The sequence below is a fragment of the Cyprinodon variegatus genome, unplaced genomic scaffold, assembly GCF_000732505.1.
Source record: "Cyprinodon variegatus isolate N-32 unplaced genomic scaffold, C_variegatus-1.0 Scaffold865, whole genome shotgun sequence".
In the NCBI taxonomy this organism is placed as follows: domain Eukaryota; kingdom Metazoa; phylum Chordata; class Actinopteri; order Cyprinodontiformes; family Cyprinodontidae; genus Cyprinodon; species Cyprinodon variegatus.
The window spans coordinates 303,335-320,334 of record NW_015151318.1 but is presented as its reverse complement, the minus strand read 5'-3'; the positions used below and the strand labels follow the sequence as shown (position 1 = coordinate 320,334).

The window sequence follows — 17,000 nt, the reverse complement described above, 5'->3', positions numbered from 1 at the left end:
CGAGACTTCTGAGCCTGTGGGTGCGGGCCGAGGGCTCCTCCAATTGCAAGTACGGTATTTTCCCTACAGACCACCAGGGCGGCTGAGAAAACCTTTGTTCGACCTGAAATGACTCATTTAATCATCCAAAACGTTATGGAACACATCAATCAACTGAAAACTGTTGCATAGTGTGCTTTTAAACAGAGATTATTTTTAGAATCTGTATTTTTTTTGGCATGAAACCCTAAGTTGATCAAAATTAGTAGTTGTTTTCTTTGTCGGTTTATTTAAGGAGAGAAGAAAAAACTTTGCATCAAAAAAACCACAGGAATTAGTGTCAATCACACCATCCCCTGCACCGCACTGGGTTACTATGATCATGTGATCTTTGCTGCATATAGGCCAAATCTAAAATTATATTGTAATGCCCCACATCAGCTTACTAAGCACAGCTGTAAACCAACACCGTGGTGAGTTATATCAATGATTAACTCTGGTTCACAATTCACACAACAAGGTTGGAAAACCAGGAGTCCTTTAACAGCATAGACTGTCCTCTGGTCTAATCTTCCTACTTTTAGGAACTGTACACCTCCAGGACTCTGAGGCTAGAAGGAAAGATTGCAGCTGACCCCTCCCACCTTCAGCACAGACTGTTTCAGTCTCTCCGCTCTAAAAGGAGACTGCGGTCCATCAGAACTAAAAACCGTTTACCACAAATAAACAGCTTATTCCTATCTGCAAAAAGCTTCATTTTCAAGACCAGATCCCCCACTGACACTTTCTCAGCACATGTAAATTCTATTTCATTGAAAGTCATCTTTTAATAGCATATTATCAGTATCTACCAAGGTGCTTCCCCTTCATCTATTCCTATAACATGCATATTTCAAATTATTTATCTTCAAATGTATTCAATTAAACTGTATATTTGTCTGTCAGCAGCCCTTTGCTAGCAAAGCGTATTCCTCATATACCTAAAACAGTGTTTGACAATACTGTATATTGACCAGACTGCGTCTCTTTTCTGTTTCTGCAGCTTCAACATGATGACGAAGGTGATACTGTGACGTACAGCACTGTGAAAGCTTCCTCCACAGATCCCAGCGTCCTCTATGCTTCAGTCAAAAAGCCAAACAAACCAGTCTGAGGTTCTCAAATATGTCATCAGAGAATGTGCTAAAAGTCAGATATGCTATAGCAGGCATTAACAACATTTATTTGTAAAAAATGTCTCAATAATTATTGAATGATTGTATTAAATTAACAAAAGATGCCACATATGCCCTATTTAGCTGCTGTAAAGTGTTCAAGCTTTGGATTCTTGTTTTTATAATAAATTTGCAATTTTACAATTTTATCTGAATTTGATGAAGTTGATTTTATTTGATCAGTTTCTAAAAATCATAAGACATGCAGACAAGTGTGAGAATCATCATAAAGTGGATCTCAAAGAGGAAGTTTTTTTCACATGGAAGAAAAAGAGAACATTTCTTTGAAACTCGACTACTGCATGTTAAAGTCAAGCTTGTTTCTAACCAGAAACCAACAGTTTAGAGAAGCAAATGTTTCACAACAGGAAAGAGGAAATATTTTAAGAATCAACTTATGCTGAGAAACTTAGCCTAGCTCATTTATATGTTTACCGAGAATTACTATGGTAATGCCATGGTTATAAGAGAAGTTATTTTTTTTTATGAGACTTCTTCATTTAAACGTGTTAGATGATTAAACTCATTTCACAAAAGTTTGTGCAATGCCACATGCATGCAAAATGTGACTCAACTTTCAATCTACAGTAAATATAAAAAAGAGGCTAAAAAAAGCACCACTGACAAAAATGGGTCAGGACAGGCAACATCATGCAGTTGGATATTTTTTTATGTGGCTCAGTTAGTTCTAATGGTTCATTTTTGTTAAAACAGTAAATACATGCATATTAAAATTCTTTTTTTCTACTTTCCTGTGAATCAAGAAGTGAGAATGCCACTGGAAACTTTTCCAAATCCAGGCCCAGTTAATTTATTCATCTACGTTTGCCTTCTTTCAAGCAGATTAAACTTACTCTAAAAGCAAAAAAAAATACATAAACCATGTATAATTATGAGGAAATACTTTATAAATACACAAAGCACAAAACCCCCTTTCATCTTGAATAAAAGGAACCAGGGCGACAGGTTGGAGACGCCTGATCCTGAACAAAAATCCTAAATACCGGTAACTACTACGGGACATCTTCTCCAATCCAGCAGGTGGCGCTGCAGCGTATAAACCGAGCGATAGAGAACCGGAAGTTTTCCTCCGTTGTCACAGTATCAGCTTCCAGCTTCCAGTGTTGTTATGTCGCCTAAAGCTTGTATTTGGAGCTGGGTTTTTTTCTTCTTGAATTTGTGAACAAGTTTTCTCATCTGAGTTTACTAAAATAGTCAGAAACATAAACGGAAGTGAGAGTTAGTTTTTTTTAGGTAAGTTTTAAATGGTTAACAACCGAGGCTGGGGAGAAATTAGCCTTTCGTTAGCGGCTAAAAACCGGTGCAGTTTTTAAAATATTTTTTTGTTCATTTATTTTAAAGTCACCGGTTACAATATATTTTCCGCCAACATGAAGCACATTTAGCGTATTGTCTTGATGAGCCGCCGGCCGACCGGCCTCAGTGTAGTTAGCATGTAGCATGCTAAAGGTAGACGGTTTTTGAGTGGTGTTTGCTTCTGGTTTCAGATTGATTTGGTCACCGGAGTCTGTTTGCATGTCTGCTCTGTGTGTCAGATGTGTCTGTGAACATAATTAGACCATGAGCAACAGTCATCCTCTGAGGCCTCTGGCCTCCGTGTCGGAGATCGACCACATCCACCTGCTGTCTGAGCAGCTCGGAGCGCTCGTGCTGGGAGAGGAGTACAGCGACGTCACCTTCATAGTGGAGGGGAAGAGGTTCCCTGCGCACCGGGTCATCCTGGCTGCTCGATGCCACTACTTCAGGTACCAATGAAGTTGTCTTTTGTTATTAAAAAAAAAGCTGCTCAGTGGGTAGCACTGCTGCCTTGAAGCTAGAAGGTTCTGGGTTCGATTCCCGGCCTGGGATCTTTCTGCATAAAGTTTGCATGTTCTCCCTGAGCATGCCTGGGTTCTCTCCGGGTACTCCGGCTTCCTCCCACAGTCTAAAAACATGACTGGTAGGTTAACTGGCTTCTCTAAATTCTCCTTAGGTGTGTGTGTGAATGGTTGTTTGTCCTGTGTGTCTCTGCGTTGCCCTGCGATGGACCTGAGACCTGTCCAGGGTGGACCCCGCCTCTCGCCCGTAGACAGCTGGAGATGGGCACCAGCACCCCTCGCAACCCCGCTTGGGATAAGCGTGTCATAAAATAGATGGATGGATGATCTCACAATGGAGAAATTCCCTTAAATACTCCCTCCATTCACCACACAGTTATGACATGTCATTAACCCTTAAACTACTGTCATTATCACTTCTTTTACACTAATGGACCCTTATAAAACCCTTCCTAATTTAAGATTCAGAGTAATTGCTCTAAGGACTGTAACAGGGTCGGACTGGTAATCTGTGATACTGCCCAGTGGGCCCCTCCTAATTCCAAGTGTGCTAGGGCCGGCCATCCTTAAAGCTGCAGTCTGAGAAGAGAGCAGACTTCGACTGAAAATTTTAAGAAAAACAGGTTTCACGCCACTCCCCCACCCTCTCTGCTTCACTCATGCCCCACCCCTCTCACAGCATCTGCACGGCTACCGCATGCGACCACAAGCGTCCAAGCAGCGTACGCGGCATGGAGTGTGAACCGGTAAGAGCGATAACACTCACCTCCAAGCAGCTAGATATAAGATGCTGGTTATACCAAAGTTTGCCGTGTAAGCAGTTGGCAGGGGCAGTAAGGGCAGTTTCTCTTTCGCTGGTGGCTGTCGCTCCGCCATGACTTCCAGCTGTGATTGACACTCCATCAGACGCTCCTCTGGCTGTGATTGGTTGTTTTGACTCGTCCCGAATTATTCTTTCCAGATTGAAATACAGGCAGTATGCGGGACCAATTGAAGCAGTTTTTTTCACAGGTTACATATCACATGTACTGCTGTCTGGGGCATAGGGACAGTTTTAGCCAATATGACAAAAAAGTGATTTTTAAAAACTTACAGACTTCAGCTTTAAATCATACCGGCCCCAATACGTACTCTCGTAGCACCTACCTGTGACAGTAAATAACTCAAGGAACTCAAGAAGAAATACAATGTTAACCACCTAAATGATGCATGCAGTATAAATAGCCCTTCCTTGTCATACACATACCTGTGAAGGTTGGCATATGGTGTCATTTTCTGTTTCTTCAAACTGTAAAATCCTTGCAACAAACTAAATTATAATAAAACTAATGTGCTTTCTTTAAACCAAACAACGATGTTCGTCTTATATTTGGCGAATTTATGTTTGAATATTTTGCAAAAATATTTTGCGGTGCATGATGGGGTTTTGCATCCAAAGTTTCCCGTCTCTTGCATTGTTGCCAGGCTTGGGATGTTTCCAAATCTGGCAGTTTAAGATGGCCATCTATGGGTAAAAAATGTTTTTCTTTAGAAGATCAATAGACTTTGGTTAAAATTGGGCGAGATTTCGTATATTCAGGCGGTTTATGAACATATTTTGGGATGGAAAACGTGAGTCAGTGACATCTGGTAACCCTGCCGATGTGGTGAGTGTGGCAGGAGTCATTGTCGCATCCGTGTTAATAACCAAAGCCAGTTAAACCGCATTATAGAAGACTGGCGATGGTTGTCATGTGATGCTTGGAGACAGATCGGTTAATCCACAATGTGTATCCGTATTGTGTTTCACATTTGAGACGCACGTGTTTGTGGCTGTGCTTCTATTTTTTTTTTTTCGGGTGGGCGGGGTCCATAAGTCGGCCGGTGTAGCTGGAAAAATGCCAGGGCCTAAAATCATTCCCAGTCCCAGCCTGCTAAGGACTAATAATTTTGACCTGCTTGCTGTTGTAAAGTAAATCAATTCAATGACACATTTTATTATTTGGTAGAATAAGTCGTTTGGAAAATAATATAATTTCAGTCATCACATATGAATCCATTTTTTGTTAAATATGAAGCTATTTATTATCAAAATGTTAAAGTAATCCGTATGTTTATTGATGTAAAAATTATCTCCATATCTATTTCTTCTTCTACTACATGGCTGCAGTTAAACATATCAGGTGGTTCTTATGTTATTAGTTTAATTAAGGTGAAAATTTTCTTTCCCGAAGGTTTTATTGTTTGTTTGTTCTTCTATTTTCCTGAATGTGTTTCCTGTTTGTCTAAATAAAGTTGATTGTAGCTACATTAAAACTTAATCTTATACTTCAGCGATAGTGTCAAGATGCCACTTTATTGTATCTCTTATACTATATCCGTTGGTTGTGCTGTTCTTTTTACATCACTTTGCAGGTGATGAAACAGACTGAAGATGTTTTATCGTTGTCTTTTATCTCTTCTTTCTTTCACTTTTTCTCCTTTTTTCTGTTTTTCCTTTCCTGTTCTACTTATATTACAGTGTCCATATAATCTGTAATACTCCCTGCATAATTATAATAAAGCTATTTACATGCATATATCAAGCGGAACACTATAGTGATAGCTGCACTGTTCCAGTTGTGAAAGCAAAATCCGTTGGGCGCTTTTTTTGGCATCAAGACAATTATTCTTATAACCAGACAGGATACTGTAAAAAGAAAAAAAAAACTGAATGTGTGATAGAATTAATGACCTTCTGATGTCGTTTTCCTGTTTAGGGCCCTGCTGTACGGTGGGATGAAAGAGTCCCAGCCCCAGGCTGAGGTCCGTTTGGAGGAGACCCGGGCTGAAGCGTTCTCCATGCTGCTGAACTACCTGTATACGGGCCGGGCCAGCCTCAGCTCAGCCCGGGAAGAGGTGCTGCTGGACTTCCTGGGTTTGGCTCATCGCTACGGCCTCCAGCCTCTGGAAGACTCTACCTGCGAGTTCCTCCGCACCATCCTGCACATCAGCAACATCTGCTTGGTGTTCGACGTGGCGAGCCTCTACTCTCTGAGCGCGCTCAATGAGGCCTGCTGCGCCTACATGGACAGACATGCTCCTGAGGTTCTGAACTCAGAGGGCTTCCTGTCGCTCTCTAAGGTACAGTATTTGATTTATTGTTCAGTTTGAGGCTTTTCTTTCTATCTGGGTTTGTTTCTAAAAAAAAAAAAAAATTGTTTTTCTGCAGACGGCTCTGCTAACTGTGGTCAGGCGGGACTCGTTTGCTGCCAGTGAGAAGGAAATCTTCCAGGCCTTGTCTCGCTGGTGCCAGCAGCACGAGGACGGGGCCGACACACAGGAAGTGATGTCAGCAGTGCGCCTGCCGCTCATGACTCTGACAGAGATGCTGAACGTGGTGCGTCCCTCTGGCCTGGTGAGCCCCGACGACCTGCTGGACGCCATAAAGACCCGCTCCGAGAGCCGCAACATGGACCTGAACTACCGGGGGATGCTCAGTAAGTCCTGCTGTCTGAGCCTAACAGAGAAGATCACTTCCTGTACTGTAGCCGAGAACACAACCTGTGTCTGATCTCAGTCCCAGAGGAGAACATCGCCACCATGAAGCACGGAGCTCAGGTCGTTAAAGGAGAGCTGAAGTCTGCGCTGCTGGATGGAGACACCCAGAACTACGACCTGGACCACGGCTTCTCCCGACACCCCATCGAAGAGGACGGCCGCTCCGGGCTCCAGGTCAAACTGGGGCAGCCGTCCATCATCAACCACATCCGGCTGCTGCTGTGGGACAGAGACAGCCGGTGAGACGAGCGCCGCTCATCGATATCCGGCAGATGATGCCATTAAGTGACTGATATTGCTGATTGTTTAATTTATTCTAAATCTAATGCGTCTCTAATCTGGTTGAAGCTCCTACTCCTACTACATCGAGGTGTCCATGGATGAGCTGGACTGGATCCGCGTTATCGACCACTCCAAGTACCTCTGCAGGTCGTGGCAAAACCTTTACTTCACACCACGAGTTTGCAGGTAAAGAAGGATTACATCTTTCCAGTTCCTCCCCCTGTGGTTGAATTGGCTCTGAGGATTCCTTCATTTAAATGTTTTTAATTCGTATGTTTCCAGACATCCCAGCTCAGTATTTTGATGCTTTTGTTGTTCTAGATTATTTTAGATGGAGACGTAGAGAAACTCTTTTAACATTTAGAGCAATTTGAGACGACTGGAATGAATTATGCAGACCCTCTAAGTGAATCGATCTAAATAAAGTGCTATTATTTATCTGCCGTTTTTATATAGCTCATCATTTTATGTCAGGAGCTGGTGAAGATTCTCAGTCATCCAGGTCATGGTCATTCCAAAAAAAATAAAAAAAACAATCCACTGGACTTTGTTTGCAACTTTGAAGACGTTTTGCTTCCCATCTAGGAAGCTTTTTCAATTCAAAATGTCAGAAATAGCGTTGAGTTTGAAGCTTTATAGAGTGGACCAAAAACATTTATGTCAGAAGGGTTTAAACATCAGTTAGATGGGACATTTGTGTACAGTTAGCCTTTATATCTTTGTTTTAGATAAAATAAGTTCTAAACAACATAATCCTAAGTTGGATAGGAAAAAAATACTTAACTAATTCAGACTTGACAAAATGTTTTGCTGTAACTAAATGCAAAGTTTGTCAAATATGATCTTTAGCTCTTTGTTTTTATTGAACGCCAGATCTGTTAATCAGTTATTTCAGAGCGGCTGTCCCTGTTTGTTAACTGGGAGCAGCTGTGGGAACCGAGCAGCTGAGTTTTTCCTCACTGATGTTTCCAGGAACTAGTCCAACTGTAATGGATGCAAACAAAGACGATTAGGTTTCTTGTCCAAAGCCTTTATATGAACGGTGCTGCAATCAGTTAGCTTCAGGGATACCGCTGCTAAATGTCCCAAAGAAGCAAATAGAATTACATTAAACCGGTATTTATAAGAACGTTTATGTTTTAGTGCTTCCTGACACACGTCCTCCTACAATCAACCAAAGTAAAATCACACGCCCTGTATCGTTGTTGCCTCTACAGGCTTCGTTACTCGGTTCATGAACGACAGATTCAGGCTGGATTCTCTGGGTGGGATGAGCTGCTTTGTTGAGTCTCTGCCTAACAGAGAAAACACAGGCGACAGGTTGTGAATATGGGTCACAAACGACCATCTGGGAAGCACCCTAACCTCGGTTATAGACGCAACACAAGAAAAAGAAGATAAAACTTTTGGTCTAGTGTGAAAAAAAGAGCCAAATTGAACTGTGGTGACGAAATAAACAAGGAGGCAGTAATGTGATGGTTAGAGCTATGGTCGTTATAATAGTAAATAGGTTGGAGAAAAAAAACGTCACTATTGATGACTTCCTTATCCCAGATTAATCTATACACTATACAGTGTTTTTTTTTTTTTTTTTTTTTTCCTCTCTTCTGTGTGTTGCACGGTAGGGATGTCATTTCAACTTGTCACCAGAGGAGGCGAACATCTGCAAAACCTCTGGTCCTCTGCTCATTTAGACTCCACCATCTCATTACGTATAAAACAAAGAAGAAAGCAGGATGGGATCATAACAAAAAAAACTTAAACTTAAAACTCTAGGTTCATAAAAAAATATGTAAAATCTTATATTTTAAGATGGGTTTGTTTTTTTTTTACTGTTACTAAATGTTTCAGAGATGAAAAGGAACCAAAAAAGAATTTGTAGAAATAAACTACAACATATTCTATCTTCATTTTTTTGCTTAAAAAAATAACAAATATTATATTTAACTTTTAGATGGGTCCTGTTTTAAATTTGATATTAAAATAAATGTGTTGAAATGTCAGCGATAACTACTGAAAAATATCAATTTATAATGAATATACCGGTATATATGGGTTTTTTGTTTTTTTGTTTTTTTTTGCAGCAGTCTACCTTTTAATTATCTTTTTTGTTAAACATCTGTTTATTTCACCTAAAATCATTGATTTGACTTGGATATCAGAAGTGTTTTAAGGATACTTTAAGGACATATTTTTAAAAATGCCCCACATCCTCAGTAGCCTCACAGAAACTGCAGCAAATAGTCAATTTGCTCTAATGTTTTTGATTCCCCTCATTATTAATGATGAGTCCTCAGATCTCTTTTTTTTTAATTTAATTTTATTTTTTTTATTTTATTTTATTTTTTTATTTAATCGGATGGTTTTTCATGTTTCAGATACGTTCGTATTGTCGGAACACACAACACCGTGAACAAGGTGTTCCACCTGGTGGCTTTTGAATGCATGTTCACCAACCGCTCCTTCACTCTGGAGAACGGACTCATTGGTACGTTTCTGACTGTTAAAAACTTCCGTAGTTTTTATATTATTAGTTTATATTTTTCATGAGATTGATGTATAAATGTGTCTGTGTATAAATGTCCCACAGTTCCCAGTGAGAACGTGGCCACCATAGCAGCCTGCGCCAGTGTGATAGAGGGGGTGAGCCGAAGCAGAAACGCTTTGCTGAACGGCGACACCCGGAACTACGACTGGGACTCGGGCTACACCTGTCACCAGCTGGGCTCAGGAGCCATCGTCATCCAGCTGGCTCAGCCCTACTCCATCGGGTCACTGAGGTCAGTTCTGGCCTGAGTGGGTTCGGGTCGGTCCCTCTGTCCCATTTCCTCCAAGGCGTTAAACAGTTCTGGTTTTAAACCAAACATTTTTACTGTTCTGTTCCACAGTTTAGTTTCTGCTTTTCATTATGAGCTGAAACTCAATGTTTAACGTCATGAGTGATGAACATTAAAGAGCTGCCAACATTGGAGCAGTCTGCTTTGACTCCAGCTTTCTTTTTCCCTCGTTAAACCAGAGCTGGAATGTCAGGATTACTGTCAAAGTGAATGTTTGGGTTTCTATGTTCTGATCCAGGCTGCTTCTCTGGGACTGTGACGAGCGCTCCTACAGTTACTATATCGAAGTTTCCACCAATCAGCAGCAGTGGACCAAGGTGGTGGATCGCACCAGGGTCGCATGTCGGTGAGCTCACTGGTTTATGTAAAGCTATCGATGTTTAATCTAACAAAAAAATCTAATCTAACAAGAAACCATGGATTAAAAAATATTTTTTTTTTTCCATTCTTCATATTATAAGTTCTTTGTGGAAGTTATTTTAATAAACTGTAGAAGTTAAATCAGTTAAACAAAGTTTAACAAAGCTAATTTCTATTAATACCTTTAAGAAGTGCATCTGAACTTCTTACAGGCTGTTTTTTTTTTCCTTTGGAAGCTTTTTGTGAAGGTTAGGATAATGTCCATCAGTATGATGATGACTGTGGGCCGTCCTTTGGTCCTGTCCTGTCCAGCATATCACTGCGATAGACTCTGCTGTCCCTCCTCCTCCCTCTGTGGCTGACTGACATCACGATACAAAAGATAAACCCATTATTCCCATTCTTTATTTAGATCCCATTAGCTCCCTTAAAGTGGTTGCTAGTATTGCTGGGGTCCAGGATATGTTTTTAATTAGTGTATAAATCAAACCAAACTGCAATAAAACACAACATTCAAGCGTACATATTGAATAGAATAGGATAGAAAATCCCTTCATTGTCCCACAATGAAGAAATTCTGTTGTTTACAGCAGAATTTCACTAAGATCAAATAAAACATACAAAGTCCTCTTTAGTCGGGATAAAAATGTTAAATTTAAGAAGATCTGGGTCCTTCCATGACATATTTATAAGATCTTTAACTAAAGATCTACACCTTCTAACATGGGCCATTCAGCGTTAGCAATCGTCAGGCGCATACGGGTCTATTTTATGCTATTTGTGGGTTTTATTCTTTATGCTTTCAGCAAAACGTGTTGTGAAATATCCTGCAGGTTGTCAACATCTGGGACCATTAGCTGTATACATTAACACTAATGTTTGCATTAGTAAGAAATCCTCTAAATTGCTCCCTCCTGTGTTTGGGAGGGCGATCAGGTCAACAATACAAATATTCCTGAGGATTAAGTCCCTTCGTTAACACGAAATTGCAAACATCTTAGACGCTCTGTAGTCTCTGGGTAAATGTAACTTCTGCTGATAAATCAGCATTTCCTGATTTAAACCTGGCAACAACCTGAGACAAAAGCTAGTTCACCCCAAAGATAAAACACCCAACTCCTCAGCACAGGACTGAGCTGTCCACCTACACCTGAAGGCTAAAGGACGCTCGTTTTTTGAAGACAACAACGCCCATATTCTTGCCGAGGAAGACGGATGGTTTGAGAGGGGGTTTAAGGAATCCACCTATCTCTCAACAGAGGAGGTGGTCTTAGACATACCCTTACATTTATAAGATGATTTATCCCCCATCTGCCCCAAACTGACTCGCACTTCAATGAGGAATATGGCTGAAACCACTCTGACCAGGAGTTAATGACCCATCAGAACCCCCTAACGACCATTAACCCCCAAGTGTCCTCCATGGCCAATCCAGTAGGAGGGATCAGAGCCATCTTTTATTAAACCTAACTCTTTGTTAGACCTACAGTATATTAATCTCAGTGCTCCCCACCACTAGTTAGAACTGAAGAAGCCTCTTTGGATGAGAAGAGAAACCTCTTTTAGAAATCTTCACCTCCACTTGCCTAAACTGAACTATTCTCAGTCATCCATGACCTGGATGACTGAGAATCTTCACAGATATGTTTCCTGAACGCTTTCTTAAGGGTCGCCTTTTGAGTTTTATAAACGTTTTCATATTTTTCAAGAAAATAGATAAAAGTCTTTGCTAAAATGCCTGAAATACCTCCGTTAAAATGTAATTACTTGAAGAGAAAGTCTTCATCTTGTATAACGTGTTTCGATGCTGTTAGCAATACATTAAGTTCCTTTTTTATTCAATTAATTTCTGCCAATAATCTTTGGATGTATGGAGCAGCAATCAAAGGTACTTCTCAGCTGCTCTTCCTGTTGGACCAACTGTGTAAAGGTTTTGGGATCTTTCCCTCATGAACTTGATCAGCCTGGTAGTTTTTAGAGGCCATTTTCCTCTTTAATAACAGCATAAATAATTAGATTGTTCATTATCTGTGACCTGTTGTCCAGCCTGACTGCTGTTTGTTTCATCGTGTGTTTCAGATCGTGGCAGACCTTAAAGTTTGACCATCAGCCTGCTTCCTTCATCCGTATTGTTGGGACCCATAACACGGCGAATGAGGTAGCTTAGTTTTCTCCTCAGCGATCCCCCCTTCATCTAGTCGCAGACGCCAGTACCGGCTCAGGCCGGTCATGTGGTTTGAAGCAGAACTAAGTCGCATCTCTCCGCAGGTTTTCCACTGCGTCCACTTCGAGTGCCCCGCCCAGCTGGACACGGAGGTCGCCGAAGGCAGCCCGGGCGTGGATTCGTCCGATTCCGGGACCGCCGTGCCGCAGCAGCGACCCCAGCGACCTTCACGCACACACAGCCTGCTGCCCACCCAACCTTCCTCCTCATCCGCATCCTCCTCCTCCTCACAGTCTCACCATTAAAAGCTCTGAAACCTCCTGACGCCATTTTGCACAGCTTTCACCACCCAGACCGCACTGCTGCGATGCTGCTAAGGTCCATCGTCACGTTGTCTCAGTCCATCGTCCCTCCTCACGTGTGCAGCAGTAGAGACCTGTGTATCCGTGGCAACGTAGTTTATTTATATCTCGTCTTCCCGGGTGTTTTTGACTGAAATATTCAATGTACTGATGTGTACATTTTATGAAGGTACTCAGTCAGGGTTTCTCCTTCCAGAATCTTGAAGTCCAATTAATTTAATTTTGTCATAGATGAGGCGCACTGACATGATTATACCACTAAAGCAGCAGAAGGGCAGGCGATGTGAATTTGATAAATTCATAAGAACACCTTTGAAGAACAAAAGGATTAAATCCTTTATCAAGCTATTTTTTAGGAATTTATCTTTGAGAAGCAAAAAGCGGATCCAACTGACTTTTCATAACATAGTTACATAGTTAGAGTCATATATTTTTCAAAGTCTGTTCTTAAAGAAAAAAACCCCTCCATAGATGGAAGTAAAAGCATCCTGTCTGTTTTTGGGTGCAAATAAAACTCCCAACTAAATCCTGTTTTACATTTGCATATTAAAAGATTTGAATATCAGACTTTCATACCCTAAATCGAGGCATATGCTCCGACCTGGTGCCAATTTTTGATAAGATTTCACACCATAGTAAATATTTTAAGCATCTTAATTGCTTATTAAAATAGCAGGGGGGGATTTTTTTTGATGAAGAACATCAGGGCTCAGAAGCTCGGACCAAATTAATGTATGCACTAGAGCTGCCTGATCTGAAGTTTATACATGTTAGAAACACGAGCAGCTGCTGTCGGCACTTTAAACCTGAAAAAAAAAAAGTTAGATTGGGTTTTCTGACTTTCTTACAGCTCTAGAGTGCTGATTGGTTCTTTCTATTTGTATGTACAATTGATTTCATCTTTTGGCCTCTGGGGGATGTAGTAAGATTTATTTCCTGTTAGAGTTTTTATTTAATAAGCTGTTAGATCTGTTTTTTTTTGTGTGTGCATTTAGATTTAGCACTTTTTAATTTAATGGAAGGGTTGGAACCTTTGTTCAGTGTTTCATGAGGTTAATTAGGGTAATTAGCTGAATAGTTTTTTCTTTAGGCGTCCCATCTGCTGTGTAGAAGATAATGGATTCGTCGGTTCAAGTCTTCCTCAGTAACAGAATAGGGCTTTGTTTATAAAGTAGAGATGATAGCCCGTAACTTTAGGAATATTTTGCTTTGTAAATCGAATGCTTCTGATCAGTGATGCTGATTGTTTGTGCACTCATTGTTCTACAAACTACTTCTCTGTGGGATTTTTCAGAGAACAACTGACAATGCTGATTAACTTTTTTTTTGTTTATTTTGTGAAGGTTCACAGCGATCTGTTTGTGTGAAATGCTGCTGTTGACCGTAGGTGATGTCTTTCACACAAGCGATCCGGTGACCTGGATCTCCGGAGTCCTCCAAGCTTCTGTTACAGAACGAGCTGTGCTGATCGATCAGTCACTATGTGTTCACCATGCTTTAGGCACTAACGCTCTGTTAGCTCATTAGACGACGTTGATGCTACCTAATGAGAGATTGTTGTCATTAAACTTATAATCTTTGATTATTTGGAAACTTGAATGGCTTTCAATGTCTATTTCAATGACTAAATACAGCTCTTATTGACAAAACCAGACTCTCCTTCCTAATGTCTCTGTTACAAATGTTTATTTAAATTGTGCAACACACTTTGGAACCTAATGAGTCCATCTTTTTACTCAGTTTCTAAATACAGACAACATGCTGTAACCTGTAGAGGATCACATCTGGGGCTGATTTCTGCATTTCCTGCTTCTGGGGGCTCTGTATGTAAATGTTGGATGAGGGTGACTGATAGAGGCGAGAGGTTTTGAAAGTCGTTAAGCAACAATCTTGCAAAACTGATTACACAGTAACACTTGCAAAAAAAAAAGCGTGGAAACTTTACTGCAGAGGACACAGAACAATTACTATTCAGCTGATTTGATTCCATTTTAATAAGCAACATTACGGTTTAATTACAGCATCTATTTCCACAGATTAATCCATTTTGTTTGTTTCAAATGACTAAAACGTATCTTTTCCACTTTATTTTCTGTTTTCATGGTTGTAGCATCACATTTTAACTTGCATTTTTTTTATATTTTCACAAAATTTAGAAAAAACAAAAAAAATATGTATGAACCATGTTAACCACCCAATATTATATTTAATGCTTTGCTTTTTTATAATTTTTTTATTTTTTTATATATATCCTTAATGTAATTACATTAGCTTTATTTAGCTGATTAAAACTTTCTTTCTTGGCTGTCTACACTTTAATCAGGTAAACAGATTAAAGCAAAGCCAATAAACGCAAGTAGGCCAACCTTTCCACTAATTCACGGTACATTGACTCTAAGAGCGAAATTCGGCTCTTTATTTTCTTTTTTTTTTTTATTCTGGGTTATTTTTCTGCCGTTTAAGGTTTTTTATGGTTTTATTTCGCTCTTGTTTCGTGTCCAATATTGACATTTCTGGTTTGATGGACTCGTTTCCGGCCTAACGTAACGTACCAGCTACGTGTGAATGGGGGTGGTCCAGGCGGCTCTTAGGGGAAGTCCTTAGTCTATTTATTTTTTTCTTTCTTTTATCTTATCCTCCCAGCTACTTAACGTCGCCATAATCGTGTTTCATCCATTTTTCCGGGGGGCTGGTGGTTATTTTCCGCGTTCCGCTCCGGCGTAAAGCACCGGTTCCCCCCCTGACTCCGTCCCCAGATAGAAGCGTCCTAACGTCCAGCTGATCGTTCAATTCTTCCACTTCTAACCGAGCCGTTTGTTCCTCCCAGCGGCCCCAACGGAACGCGTTCACCACCCTTCCTCTCCGGGTTTTGGACTTTAAAAAGGAAATTAACGCTCCTCCTTTCTTTTGTTCGGTTCTACTCGGTACTTGGACCGTTTTCCTCTCTCCAGGACCAGGCCCCGGACCCATCCCCGGCCTCGCGTTTCCTTATCGGGGCTTTTCTTTTCTTTTTTCTTTTTTTTTTTCTTGTTGGAAGTCATGGGAGACACAAGTGAACGAAGCAAAGCTTCCTCTCTACCTCCCCGGTGTCCCTGCGGATTTTGGGGGTAAGTGTTTGACCATTAAAAATACATTTTAAACCCTTTATCTAGAAGCGAAAAGTAAATCCGGATGAAATGTTCTCAGACCCATTGTTGTTGTTCTGTCGAAGCAGGCCGACGGTGGGGGTTGGGAAGCTAGCTGATAAGCCCGTTATCGCTTTAAAAAAACTACAAAAATAACCGTTAAATGTATAAATACAACATGTACAAACGTATTTATGGTTCCAATGTATGTATTTATGGGTGTTTTAAATCTGTTCGTGGAGCCGGGGGATGACGTACCCGAGAGACAGAATGATTTATTGGCAGCAGGTTCCCTTTTAAACCAACCATTTTGTCCTCAGTCCTTTCAAAGAATAGCAAACTAAAACCAATAACGGCTCCTTTATTGTGCACCTTTAACATCCGCTGTATTTTGAAGCATTTTTTAAATTGTTTTATTCTTTTTTTCCCCCATTCGGTTGTTGTTAAACTGGTGGATGTGTGTTGCATACCGGATGTGATTCACTCATGTTGCCCCACAGGAGAAATGACTTCATATAATCTTTAATTCATCCACCAGCGACACAAAGAGCTGTCAGTTGGTTTCTGCAGCCTGGTAGAAGCGGATTTCTCTGTACTTTACAGGATCCGGTTCGGGTGCGTTCAGACTGGAACCGGTTTCTGGAGGCCACCTCCATCCCCCCATCTTCTGACATGTTCTCGTTACTCTGTTTATCACGTGACTTATCACCCATCAGATTTTTTTTTTCTTTTCTGGGTTTAACTTGGTGAATCTGAGCCCACCTGTCGGTGTCAGGTGACCCAGATGGTACCGTTGGGTGTTCATGACCCTCAGCTGCTGGCTGTCCTGCTCCACTTTTACTGTTACATTCATCCTGGAACAGGACCTTCCTCCCTGGAATGGGTTTTATTGGCCCACCATTTAAATTTAGAGCCTGTTGAGCAGTTTTCAGCTTCTAAATGAATGAACTTAACGCTTTAAGGCTCTAATTAGATGTTAATAATCAAATAACAATCCAAGGCTTTATTTAAAAACATGTTTTAGGAAGTCTACAAACTCCTAAAAAGCACAATCTGAGTTAATCCTGGTGCTTTTTTACTCAACCAGTGAAAGTCTGTTACTCTTTCAGCTTAAATACACACTTCAACATTAAAGTGCATATTTTTATTTACATTTACACACATGTAGAGAACTTGTGTGCAAATAAAATCAGTTATAGATCTATGGTTAACTTTCTGCTTTTAACTCTGACAAATTACCCCATTCAAGAAATTTTAAGTCATTTCTAGAATTTAAAAAAGTAGCAATGTGAATATGTTACTGTTTAGTTTTAGTAAAGA

The 17,000-nt window shown here is 40.6% G+C and overlaps 2 protein-coding genes and 1 long non-coding RNA gene across 4 annotated transcripts in view; all 3 read left to right on the top strand.

The window, feature by feature from the left end:
- Positions 1-1,300, top strand: part of LOC107099385 — a 10,851-nt gene extending 9,551 nt beyond the window's left edge. The window contains exon 3 of the long non-coding RNA XR_001481952.1: positions 1,022-1,300. This is a non-coding gene — a long non-coding RNA (uncharacterized LOC107099385). The remainder of the gene's footprint in view (positions 1-1,021) is intronic.
- A 982-nt stretch (positions 1,301-2,282) lies between these two features.
- btbd9 (BTB (POZ) domain containing 9) lies at positions 2,283-14,223 on the top strand. 2 transcript variants are annotated; one of them, XM_015397483.1, is made up of 11 exons: positions 2,283-2,447; positions 2,750-2,959; positions 5,770-6,133; positions 6,222-6,489; positions 6,570-6,789; positions 6,899-7,018; positions 9,211-9,320; positions 9,423-9,612; positions 9,908-10,015; positions 12,109-12,187; positions 12,298-14,223. In XM_015397483.1, the coding sequence occupies exons 2-11, from the start codon at positions 2,775-2,777 to the stop codon at positions 12,496-12,498; spliced, it is 1,845 nt and encodes a 614-aa protein (XP_015252969.1). In that variant the 5' UTR covers positions 2,283-2,447; positions 2,750-2,774; the 3' UTR covers positions 12,499-14,223. The 2 variants fall into 2 exon arrangements, with proteins under 2 accessions (XP_015252969.1, XP_015252968.1); XM_015397482.1 differs by having other exon boundaries at positions 2,702-2,959; positions 12,298-14,222.
- A 930-nt stretch (positions 14,224-15,153) lies between these two features.
- Positions 15,154-17,000, top strand: part of LOC107099387 (AN1-type zinc finger protein 3-like) — a 20,551-nt gene continuing 18,704 nt past the window's right edge. The window contains exon 1 of the mRNA XM_015397481.1: positions 15,154-15,662. Coding sequence (XP_015252967.1) covers positions 15,595-15,662 — 68 coding nt within the window. The 5' untranslated portion in view covers positions 15,154-15,594. The remainder of the gene's footprint in view (positions 15,663-17,000) is intronic.